This window comes from Oryctolagus cuniculus, chromosome 10 (assembly GCF_051225735.1).
Source record: "Oryctolagus cuniculus isolate XC-2025 breed Fujian yellow rabbit chromosome 10, ASM5122573v1, whole genome shotgun sequence".
NCBI lineage: Eukaryota > Metazoa > Chordata > Mammalia > Lagomorpha > Leporidae > Oryctolagus > Oryctolagus cuniculus.
In genome coordinates, this window is record NC_142876.1 from 70,454,276 (window position 1) to 70,466,964 (window position 12,689).

Here is a 12,689-nt window from a genome sequence, read left to right on the forward strand (position 1 = left end):
TTTTAGGGGCTGGTGGTTGTGTTCCAGCACCTTGTGGCATGTAGCTGAGGGCGCTGGATTTACCCCGTCCTCTGAAGAGGTTGGGGGGACATTTGCTCTGGGTGGGTTCATTCTTGGGGGCTTGTAAAGGACCTAAAAGGTCAGCCCATGACTGAAGGGGGCAACCCAAAGAGGGGAAGGCGGGAAGACCAACTGGACCCAGCGTGATCATTTTCTAAAATGATGTAAAACTTTGGTTAAGTTTGTTAATTCTTTTCTATTGGCTGCTTTCTAAAATTGACATTTCAGTATATAATCATGAAAAAAGACTGGTGGGCTATCAAGCAGTTCTTTTTCCTTTTAAAGGCAAGTTTCTGTCTTATCATTTTTTTTCTCTTCTACTATTCTGCCTTATTCCATATCAAATACCACACCCACACATTTTCTCTAATTTTGTATTCTTTCGCCTGTTCCCCTCTGTTGTTAATTTTAGCTGATATGGAATGATGTTGAGCCTTGATTTTTTTTAACCTATTGAGAACATTTATTTACTTATTTATGTATTTTTAAAGATTTTTATCTATTTGAAAGGCAGAGAGAAAGAGAGGAGGGGACAGTGGGCAGAGAGAGGTTCCTTCCAAATGCCTGCAACAGCTAGGCAGCCCGGGCCAAGAGTCAGATCTCAATCCAGGTCTCCCACATGGGTGGCAGGGACCCAATGCCTGCTGCCTCCCAAGGTTCACATTAGTAGGGAGCTGGGATTTAAATCCAGGCTCTGATAAAACAAGATGTCGGGTGGGCATCTTAAGGGCTATGCCAAACGCCCACCTCCTACCTAAGTTTCTTGGGATGAAATCGGTTTTAAATGAGCATGACAGGCAAATAAGAAAGGGGTCACACCGGGGCCAACGAATGTTAGCAGAAAGGGAGGGGTCTGTCTCACTTTCTGGTGACAGTGGAAGAATCCAGACCGACAGGCTGTTTGTAGGAAACAAAGGTTGTCGCCCTGGCTGGCCACCCACCCCTGGCTTCTGTTGGACACCCATGCCTGGCCCATGGTCCTCCCTGCTGCTTTGACCTGTCAGGGTGTGACCACGGTCTGCTTTGGGCCTTGAGCAGTGGGGATTGTCTTAGTCTTGACTCCCAGCAAGCAGGTCAGTACTGGTACGCATAGCTCCTGACCTCGGCTGCACACGCACCCCCTTCTTTGGTCTGATTTGCATGTGCCGTGGAATTTGGAACTTGGGCCTGGATCCAGACCCCTGGCTGCAGTCCTGGCTCTGCATCTGTTGGCACACTCACCTTGCCTGTGTCCCTCTCCCAGAGCATCCACAGTCTCCTCCCCCAGCCCCCAGATGACTCGAGGGGTCCAATAGGTGACTCCTGGTGGCTTCCTCCGTAAGGATAGTATCCTATTTATTTATTTGTGTGTGGGGGGGGGGCTTTTGCAACTTAGAATGAGTGAAGCCTTAGCTCCTTTAGGCTTGTCAGGCATCGTATTTGGCAAGGTGACGTTACAAAGGAAGTTCTAATGTGACTGCTGCTGTTTCTCTTTCAGCTTCTCTCCGTGTTAGAATCTGATGTTTTGGGTTTTGTGCTTGTTTCCTAAATCAGCACCCTAAATCGAGGTCCTGCCTTTCTACTGAAAAAGTAAACCGAGTTCCTTGAAGAGAGAGACAGAGAGAGAACCCGGCCTATTGCCCAGGTGTGTGCAACAGTCCCAAAGCTGGGATCCTGGAACTCAATCCAGGTCTCCCACATGGATGGCAGCATCACAAACACTTGATCCAGCACTGCAGCCTCCCGGGGTGTGCACTGGTAGGAGGCCGCAGTCAGGAGCTGGAGCTTTGCCTGGAGCCCAGGTCCCCCAGTGTGGGACACAGGCATCTTTTTTTTTTTTTTTTTTGACAGAGTGGACAGTGAGAGAGAGAGACAGAGAGAAAGGTCTTCCTTTTGCCGTTGGTTCACCCTCCAATGGCCGCCGCGGCCGGCGCGCTGCGGCCGGCGCACCGCGCTGATCTGATGGCAGGAGCCAGGAGCCAGGTGCTTTTCCTGGTCTCCCATGGGGTGCAGGGCCCAAGCACCTGGGCCATCCTCCACTGCACTCCCTGGCCACAGCAGAGGGCTGGCCTGGAAGAGGGGCAACCGGGACAGAATCCGGCGCCCCGACCGGGACTAGAACCCGGTGTGCCGGCGCCGCTAGGCGGAGGATTAGCCTAGTGAGCCGCGGCGCTGGCCGACACAGGCATCTTAACCACCATGCGGAGACTGGCCTAGGATGACCCTGAGGTTGTCACAGATACTGCACATTGCTTACACGCCCACGTCACCAAGATGAAAGTGTGAGGAATCCCTCACGCTCTAGCGTGGCCCCCGGGTGCCACAGCCTCTGTCCCCTGCCTGTGTGAAGTCACAGCAACCTCTCTGTGCACCGTTCTCCTGTCTCCCCGGGTCAGAGTCTCAGCCATGGTTGGATGGGGTCCAAAATGAGGAGAGGAAAGGAAAGGAGGGCCTGAGAGACATGACCAGAAGAGGCCAGGGGTGGGACACCCACGGTGGGGTGGGGGTCTCCACCCACTGCTGCCTAGGGGGCAAGGCGCACGTTTTTTCTTAGGGTCTCCTTTTATTTTCCTGGTGAAAAAAGAGACTGAGTGCCCCTGGCCAGGGTGTAGACTGGCTGTCCACGAGGTGAGCGGAACTCATGTGTGGGCAAATGTGACATCTCTCTCCCAGGGGGACACCTGACTCCGGCTCAAGCCAGAAACAGATCCTCCGTTTCCTCAAGAATGTCTCCCCTTTGCCACTTCTTGGAACTTTTCAAAGTCCTTGCCGCTTGGTCAGAACATCATGGGAAGCAGTGCCAAGTCGCAAACGCCACAGCTGTTTAGTTTCTAAGTTCTGCAGCTCTCCCTTCCTCTCTCAATGCTGCTTTCTGCCTGCTCGTTCCTGGAGAGGAGAGGAGGAGGGATCCTCAGACCCGGCCGGCTTGGGCTGGGCCAGCCTGCGGGGCAGGAGCCGGGCTGCGCCTCGCCGTCTCCTAGGCAACCGACACTCGGCCAGCCAGACGGCTGTCTGCGCCGGAGAGGAGAGAGAGGGCACGGCGGCGCGGCGTCTTTATGCACCGCAATTTTTTTTCTTTCCTGACTGTTGCTTGATTTTGAGAAAAGGTTGTTTCACTTCCCTGTTGGGTTTTGGCCTCTGTGTCCGGTGTGTAACCCTCGCGTCTCCTGAATTGCATATGCGTATTTTCCCAGTGGTTTCTTAAAGAAAGCCTTGCTGTGAATGCGGTCAGGTTTCCATTCCTGAGTGATCCCTGGGAGGGCCACAGCCCACATAAGTTTTTATGGACAGTGGTAAGGCAAACAGAGTCTACGGCTTCCTCGGTTAGGCTCTGTGCACGTTCATGTTTTGTAAGCCGTCCCTTCCTGTGGGGGTGTTTTTCCGTTTCATGTGCTCTATTTCCTTAGTGACTGTTGCTCTGTTATGGGAGGGACTTAATGACATCTTTCAAGTGCAATATTGAATTAATTTATTTCCTGGTTAGTCCTGCCCATCTTTAGTATAAATAGAACATGTGTGTGTGTGCGTGCGTGTGTGTGCATGTGTGTGTACATGGCAGAGTGATGGTAGCGTCCAGGGTGGGCTCTTGAATGTTCGGCTCAGGCTGACTCCGTGACCTTGCGACCTGGTAAGTTAGCAGTTACCTTCTGTTTTTACTCTTCCTCTCTTCTTTCCCCTTTGGTTTTCCTGATTTGTATAATATCAGGTGAACTACTGGAGCCTTGGCAGTATGGTGGGCCAGGCTGTGGCCGGAAGGCAAGAGGCAGGTGCAGATTGGCCGTCCTGCCCGCCGGTTGTTGGCGCTTGGCTACTTCAGGCTGTGCGGTAGAGCTTTCTCTCTGAGGAGATGTGAATCAGTGACTCCTGAAGGCCTTTCCTAGAGAGGGCCTGCTATGAGGCATGACATCCCGGTAAGCGGAGGACCAGAGATCAGCAGAGCTGGGGAGCCAACCTGAGAAACGCCCCGTATCAATTCAGCGCCGGAGCTGGCTTTTATTTGTTGGTGTTCGCCGAACCTTCTCCATGCAACCTCTGCTCTCGTGCTGGACGCAGGCAGTAGTCCTGAGAGAAGCTTGACACAGTGGCTTCATTCACTTAACCCGTTCATCCAGGAAGGACATTTTTACTGAGCCCCTACCAGGTGCCAGGTGACGCCCTAGGAGCTGAGAAGTGCACAATCACAAGGGCCAGTCTCCGTCCTTGTCCTGGTGGTGCTTACAGTCTAGTGGGAGAGGACATCTGCCTGGAGCTGCAGCCACAGGGAGTGCAGGAAGCTGGCTCTTAGCGGGGCTCAATTTCTGGGGGACCATCACAGAGGCATCTGTGGAGGGTCCTTTGAGCTGAGCCTGGAAGAGCAGGTGGTGTGTCACAAGCTGCAGGCATGGAGCTCAGAGGACAGGAGGGCCATCAGATGAGGCACTTTGTTCACCTTTCCTGCAAAGATACACAGCATGGCCGTGCTGGTTGTGGGTTGGCTACTGAACTCTGGGTGCCATCAAAAGCAGAGCCAAGTTGCGTCTGCTGACCAGGCTGGTAGCTGGTGTTTCCTGTGGGTCCTGCTTGCCCGTCTCTGCCCAGCCAGGGGGTCAGTCACCTGACACGTGCTCCCGAGCGCTGATGGCTTCTGGCCCATTCCTGTTGGCCAGGCTAGCTCACCGAAGAGAACACAGGCTGCAGGTTCCGGCATCCCACGCCTTGTTGTTGTTTATGTCTAGAAAGGGCATCACATCTGTGTTGTTGGCAGTTGGGAAGAGAACATCTGAGGGTGCTTAACAGTTTCATTTTAAATTGCCTGAGGAGCGTCAGTGTGCACGGAGGCACAGGCGAGTCATCCATTGGTGCGGTGACATCAGCAGCCTCCCTCCTACCTCTAATGGGAACCCCAGCCCCTGGTAACCTCCATTCTGCTCTCTGCTTCTATGAGATAAACTTTTAAAAATTCCACGTAAGTGAAGTCAGAGAGTCTGATGCTTGGCTCATTCCACTGAGCGTCACATCCTCTGGATTCCTCATGTGGATTCCCACGTTTTCCTTGTTCACCCATCCGCTGGCAGACACTGAGGCTGCTGCCATAGCTCGGCTATTGTGGGTAAGTGTCGTGGTGATCAGCGGGGTGCCAAGGTCTTCTTGTCACTGATTGCCATTCCTGTGGCTATGACGTGGCTGGATCCTACGGCAGTTCTATCTTTAGCTTTCTGAGGAAGCGGTATCCCGCCTTCCACCAGGAGGGCACCGATTTAGACCCCACAGCAGGGTGCAGGGGTTCCCTTTCCTCCGCATCCTCACCAGCACTTGTTACTGCTCATCCTTCGGATGACAGCCATTCCACTAGAGAAGACATCTCAACAACGGTTTTAATTTGCATTTCCCTGATAATTAACACAGTTGAGCCCCCCCTTTTTTTTTAAAATTTCTTCATTGGCCATTTATAAGTCTTCTTTTGAGAAATGTCTGTTCAGGGTCTTTGCTCACTTTTAAATCAAGCTGTTTTCTTGCTGTTGAGGTGTTTGGGGAAAAATACTTGCAAACCACATATCTGATAAGGGGCTAAAGCAGGAACTCAAACCATGGGGTTATATCTTTTCTCTGTGCTTGTTTCCTTATGATAACTTGACTTTTAAAACAGCAAGGTAGCTTTACTTCTGCAATGAAACAGAACAAAATAAAAACCCCAGAATGAAACAACTGCATTTGAAAAGTCTCATCGCAGTTCATTTTTCTGAGTTCAGTGAAAGAGAACTAAAAAAAATCTAGCATTTCTAGCAGGGAAACCGTCATAGAAAAGGACAGAGAAAAATGAAAGTTTTAGGGTAGGTGGCGCTTGTTTTGTCTGGCAGGATACGTTCTGTTTCCTAAAACTGGTGAATATGTGCACTAGATCAGTTCACTGTAGAAGTTGGTATAGGACTTCGGGGTTCAGATACTGTGTGTGTTGGTTGTTTTTAGATGGGCTGTTTAAATTCTGAGGAAAAATGTTTTCTCACGTTTTTAAGCACTTCAGAACCACTATTTGCATAAATAATTGATTCTAAATTAAAACAAAATTGCATCTATTCATTAAACTTAAAGACTCCTACTGGGCTATTCCTTATTAACTGAATATCTTAATGTAATTAAGGTGCTTTATTAATTTGTAAGGTATTCCTTATAATTAGTCGATGTCAGTGATGTTTTACTTCATTACCTTGTGTTTACAGCAACAGGAGGTGTTAACAGTGGGTTTCTTTCTACTATGGGGTCTGTTTACTCAAGTCCTTTTTCTTTTCTGTAGGTTAGCAATAAATAAGAGGAGTAAAGTTACATTTTCTACAGAGTGTTGTAGCAGGAGCATCTGAGCGATTTAGACGCTCATGTCCCGGTATTGAAGTGCCAGGGTTTGATACTTGGCTCCGGCTCCTGACTCCAGCTTCCTGCTGGTGCAGACCCTGGGAGGCGGTGGGGATGGCTCACCTGACTGGGTTCCTGTCAGCCACACGGGAACCCTGGATTGCATTTCTGGCTTCCAGCTTTGCCCAGGCTTGGGCTTGTTAACTGGCATTTAGGGAGTGACCCTGTGGGTGAGAACACTCTCTGAGTCTTTCAGATAAATAGATGACATTTAAAAAGTATCAACTTAGAAAAATATTGGGCATAAAGTGAATAGGATGAAGTTTCAAGGGAAAAAGGGTTTCTTTTCCCCAGTATAGGAGATTGATATTCAGGGTTGGTTTCAGAACTCCAGGTCTTTGAGCATCTCACATTCTTGTTAGCATTGCCTCACATATGACGTTAAAATAAAACATTAAAATATCTGAAAAGTATTCTTTAAACTGTTTTCACTGTTATGCACTATATGGACCAATTTATAGATCAAATTTGTTTTGTCCTTCCCACCCACTCTCATTGAAAAGCTATGTGGGCCTTTGTCCCCCGCCCCTCTTAAGAGTCACTCTCACAGACTGCTGGGTCGAAGTCCGGATTTCTCCCTTCCGGTGCGCTGACGGTGGTGGGTCCACACCCCAGACTCTGGGACCCGCTCAGGAGATGGGTTTCTTCTGGGTGTCTGCGAACTCTCACTCTATGCTCGCTGCAGCGACTCCTAGGGGCTCCGAGGAATGCAGGTGGAGGTGCAGGTGGAGCCCCCCCCCCCACCCCCCATAGAGCTCTCCCAGTGCCATCGGTGGGGTCATGGGCATGGCTCTGAGTGGCTTTGTCTTTGTGGCCTCTCTAGCTCTGCTGGCGTTAATGCTCCTATAGGTCTTCAGGAAAGTGACCTCTTTCTTTTCAATTTCAGCAAAGGGAGAGGTGAAGTGCGGAGCGGCTGATCAGACGCGGCGGGGCTGCCTGGGCGCTGTGACTGCCGAGGGTGCCGGCTACCGCGGCGGCGGAAGAGGACCTCGTTCCGAGGTGGGGAGTAGGTCTCCGCGGGACAGCTTCTCCACGCCCCGGCTCGCCATGGCCTCTACGCTCTGGCTGGACGGCTGACGGACTGCGTGCACCGCTGGACTGCGTGCCGTCCAGGTCCTGCCTGCTCGCAGGGCGCGGGAGCCGGGCACGTGGGCATCCGATGCTCCCCAGAGCCGGACTGGCAGAGCGATGGACTTGCACAGGCTAAGATGGAAGTGACCTGAGGCCTCGGCCAGGCGGGTCCCTCGCGAAGGACAGCTTGAGAGTCGGCGCACGGGCTTGTCTGGGGAGCAGTATGCAGGAAGCTGGCTTTCAGGCCACAAATGCTTTCACAGGTGAGCGTCCACGTGCCTAAGTGGAGTCTTTGTTCCAGCTCTTAGCAGGTCTGTAAGGAAGCACCAACCACCTGCAAGGAGTGTGCACCCTAGGAGCGGAAGGCTGCGCAGCATCAGGGGCTCAGGCTGCACGGTGGCTGTGATTGCCACAGAACAGTAGTGCGTTTTCCTTCTCTCTGTAAATAGGAAATTGAAGTGTTTTATGTTGTATGATTCTGGCTTGTTTGTCTGCTTGCGTTATAGGACACACCCAGTATCCTGCAGTAAGTGTAGAGTTCCTCCAAGCCCCTGTGCTCTGGGGAAATTGTGGAGCCAGGTATGGGGGATTTTTGTTTCTTTTTTTTTTAAATTTATTTATTTATTCGAAAGTCACAGTTACGCAGAGAGAGAGAGAGAGGTCTTCCATCCGCTGGTTCACTCCCTGTTTGGCCACAACGGCCGGAGCTGTGCTGATCCGAAGCCAGGAGCCAGGAGCTTCTTCCGGGTCTCCCACGTGGGTGCAGGGGCCCAAGTCTTTGGGCCCTCCTCTACTGCTTTCCCAGGCCATAGCATAGAGCTGGATGGGAAGTGGAGTGGCTGGGGCTTGACCGGCGTCCATATGGGATGTTGGCACTTCAGGCCAGGGTGTTAACCGACTGTGTCACAGCGCCGGCCCTGGATTTTTGTTTCTTAGCAAAACTCTCCTGTGACGTCTCTGAGGGAAAAGTTACCGTTCCCTCCCTGGCATTGGTGTGTTCCTCAGATCCCTTCTTGTGAATGTGGGGGCTGGTGAGGGCAATTTGACTGAACTCACTCTGCCCCGCTCTTATAAATAAGCTCGTGGGAAGCTGGGCATGGCAGTGTGCTGTTGGTTTGGCCCCTGGCTGCCAGGTTGCACACTTTGCAAGGAACCACCCAGCCTGGCTGGTACCCAGCACGGAGGCTTTTGAATCTGACTCCTGGCTTTTTGTCTGATTTGCTTATCCTCCCAGGAAGCCACTTAATCCTGAGCCTGTGGCTCCCTGTTTACAGACCAGTAACGGTGAGGTTGGGGAACCTCTCGGAATCCAGGGCAAACATCTTGGCCTCAAAGAGGCTTTCTTGGTGTCAGTGTTTTTGTGTTTTATTTCACAGGAAAGATGGGAGAAATAGTCACGAGCAGTGACTGTCTTCTCTGATCCTGTGAGTTCTTAAAGTGGGCAGCTTTTCAAATTTTGCAGAGAGAGAGAGAGAAAATAGGCCAGGTTGTGGGGGTACCTGGGGTAGGAGGGTGAGATTAGACTTGGGAGCCACACTGGCTGGGACCGGAATCAGCCTTCTCCAGGAGTTAAGTCTCTGCTCTTTGATGGGTCTTTCAATGCCTGTCCATCTATCTCCTTTTGCCTGTTTGTAAATAAGGACGATCCCACACTTGTCTCCTGTGCCTCTCTGAGCTGCTGGTCAAGTGTAGAGCCCTGGAGTGCTAGGCCTGGCTTCTTGCTGTGTGGCCTTGCAGCGTGGAGTTGGGCTGCCAGGCCCAGTACTGGCTATGCAGGTCCTCCCCTCCAGCTGTGCAGGTCCTTCCTGTGGCCCTGGGGTGAGCTCTCAATTCTGTAAACACAGGAGCCTCAACGCTGGCACACCTGTGCTGGGCAGGGTGGTCTTATGGCCCAATGAAAATGGCCTCACTGCATGTAGGTTCAGAGGACACGTGAGAAAGTTGAGCTCTTGGCACCATCTCTGGATTGCCAGCCACTGTGGATGGAACCCCTGTGCTCTGACTCCAGATTGGGTACACTTGGGCTGTCTTGGTCCCATGAGCTGTGTCTTCCTGGCAGGGCCCCTCTGGGTGGTGGGTGGTGACACGAAGCCCCTCTGTGAGGTGGCGGGCTGTGTGCTGCTAGGCCTCTTCCTGTTGGTGCTGGGGAGGAGAGGCATCAAGAGGCACCCAAGTGAAGCTTTGCAAAGCAGATTTGAGAGGCGGGGGAACAAGCAGAGGAAGAGAGGCAGGAACAAAGAGAACCTTAGCCAGACGGGGCTCAGAGCTGAGACCTGCCCAGCCCCCAGCCCAGGGGTGAAAACTTCCTGCAGTTGTCACCTCCTCCCCTGGACTCCAGATGCTCCTGCCAGGCTGGGCGGTCAGCCCATCAGAGCCACCTGAACCTGGCTGCCCGGTGGAGGTGGCTGGGCCATCCCTCGAAGAGCCCAGACTTCTGAGCCCTGAGATGGCCACGTCCAGTCCTCAGCACTCTGTCCAGGCCAACCTGAGGCCCTGTTGGAAATAATCAGAATCCAGGTTCTGCCTGGAGAATTCTTGGTGGCAAGGCAGTGCTCTTGAATATTCAAGCCCGAATAAAAGACATCAGAATTGTGTTGATGTCCAGAGCTCATCGCAGCCAGCTCCGAGCACCATGTTCTTCTTTGTCGCACCCCTCCCTACTTTTCATAACCACCCTCTCATAACTCCTTCTCAGCTTATTTTTCTAACTTTAACTCCAGGTTTTCCCAGAAACTCGTTTTCTTACCATTTGGTGTGCTCCCGGTTGTGTCAGCCTACCTGAACAGCAGTCTTGCTGTTGGTCTAGTAGACATGGGGAACTGGTGTTTCAGAGCATTGCTGGTGTGCCAGGCCCATGCGCTGGTCTTGGGCTTCCTCTATGTCTGCACAAGAGCTCTGATGCTGGTGTTACCATGCATCTGTGTTACTGGGCCACAGAGCACACTCAGTATAGTCAGGGGCTGGCTGGTGCTGGTGAATCTTGGAGCTCCACGTGTAACCTCACCTGCCCACTGGGCTCACCTGGAGACTGAGACCTCTGTGTTCTGTAGATCTTCTGCAGTCAGGACCTTCATCTTGCCAGGATCCCTTGAGAGTCTGGGAAGCACTGAGGACCAGCACCGTCCAGAGTGCAGAGAAAGCCAAGGGTGGGTTGGGAGACTCAGAAGAACTGATTTCTACTCTCCTGCAGCAGGAGTGGTCAAATTCACTACTCTGCCCCTTGCAAGGAAGCTGTCAGGTGCTGAATGTCATTTATTTGTCACAGCCAGCACACGAGTGCCTGTGGGTGATGGTTTCAGCTTCCCTGCATCTCTCTGAGAAATGATGAATGGTAGTGTTAAGGAGAGGTGCACAGCTGGCCTCCTCCTGGTTGCCTGTGTGCTTTGCCTGCCCTTCTCATCTCTGTTTGTGCACATCATTTGTAAAAGGTGCCTGGGTGGGAGGCTGAAGGGGTGACTCTGGGTGAAGCTTGGTCTCAGAAGGTGGGAGCAGGAGCCTGGTGCCCACCCCTTTTGTGGGTGTCTTCTGTTTTCCTCCTAGCCTTCTGTTTTCCTCCTAGCCTTATTCCAAGACAACAATAAATGTGAACGTCTTAGTTTTTGGAATTGAAAATAGCAGAATAACAGTGTTTGTGTTGATTCTCTGAGCTGATATAAGGAAAATCTTGCCTAAAATAGCCCAAACAATGGAGGAATAGAGACAGTTTTTCTTGGATTTAAATTCTGTTTTAGGGCAAAGCAAAAGTCACTATGCAGTGACTGCCAATAAGAGCTTATGTTCCAAGTCTTGGGAGGTAGAGACTCAGGGCTGCTGTACCAGGAGGACGTAGGGTCTGCAGTCTGGCTGCTGAGGGGCTAAAAGACTGGTTGTGGAGCTGCCTTGGCAGGGCAGGCCTGCTGTTGGGTGGAGCTGTGGGACATTGGTGGTGGAAACTAGGAAGGCTGCTGTCCCCTGCCTGTGAGCCTTGCTGGCCTCCTGGGTGCTTAGAAACTCTGCCTTTGTATGTTGCTTCCTGGATGAATATCCAGATACCCACATAGTTCCATATTGCAGATTTAACTTCCTAATTGTGCTTTTCCTGGGACAGGAATTGATACATTGTTTTTAATTTTTTTCAGCACATAGAATTAAGAGCTGATTTTAGTTATTTAGATTCTACTTTGTAACAAAAAATCAATTTTCCCCTTTTACAAGGAACATGTGCTCATTATAAGAAAGTTTGGAAAGGACAAGAAGTCAAAGGAAGAAAAATGATTACCCATATGTAATCTTGCCATCTGAAGCTAATTTACATCCTTTCAATCTCATTCTCTGTGCAAATTTCTTGTAGAACTGTGTTCATAATATGCATCCTGATCATTCTCTTTTAACATTACCTGACAGACATTTCCTTTATAAATATGATTTTAAATTGCTACATACTAATCTTTGATGCACATATACTTGAATTTGTAAATTATGTTCATATTGTTGGATAGTGCAGTTTCTGACAGTTTTTACTGATAAATAATGCTCCGATGAACACCTCTGTGCGTAAAAGCTCTTCCGTATATTTGATTATAGGATAAACTCCCAGAAGCAGAATTCTTGGATCCAAAGATGTGAACTTTATTAAGGCTTATGATTGAATTTCCAAGGGGGATTGGTTGATCTTAACTTGTGAGACTTCACTGAAATCAATTTCTTTCAGCTGCCAGCTGCCTCTTCCTAGCCGTGTGTTCAGAAGGAGCGGCCCGCTCCCCAGTCAGCGGAGGGGTGCAGCGGCTGGTGTTTGTGAAGCTGTTTGCAACCTGCTGCCGCAGAGGCTCCCTGAGAGCCGTGGGGCGGGGGCGGGGGGGGGGTCTCAGTTTGCTGTTTTTGTGCTTCCAGGCCATCTTTCTGCTCGGCTCAGGTTCATTCAGGCAAAGCTGTAGATGCTTGAAATATCACTGTCGTTAAACAACCCCCGCCCCCAAGGCTGGGTCAGCCCTCATCCAGAAAGAGCCCCAGTGGTGTGGGGTTTTGCTGAGGTTGGCTGTACTTTGGGTGACTAGGAAGCACCTTGGGTGCTTCCTGGTTTGGAATTCTGCTTTTTCCCTGCCCTGACACCATCCTTCCACATCAGAGGTTTGCATGAGACATACTCATAGATTTGTTAAGTTGCTTCAGTGTTAGAAAAAACGTTTAACCTTGGATAACTAGGCAGGTGAATG

The 12,689-nt window shown here is 50.9% G+C and overlaps 1 protein-coding gene across 1 annotated transcript in view; it reads left to right on the top strand.

The window, feature by feature from the left end:
* Positions 1–3,526: 3,526 nt before the first annotated feature.
* LDLRAD4 (low density lipoprotein receptor class A domain containing 4) overlaps positions 3,527–12,689 on the top strand; it is a 259,259-nt gene continuing 250,096 nt past the window's right edge. The window contains exons 1-2 of the mRNA XM_051852199.3: positions 3,527–3,667; positions 7,313–7,760. Of these exons, the coding sequence (XP_051708159.1) occupies positions 7,721–7,760 (40 nt within the window). The 5' untranslated portion in view covers positions 3,527–3,667; positions 7,313–7,720. The remainder of the gene's footprint in view (positions 3,668–7,312; positions 7,761–12,689) is intronic.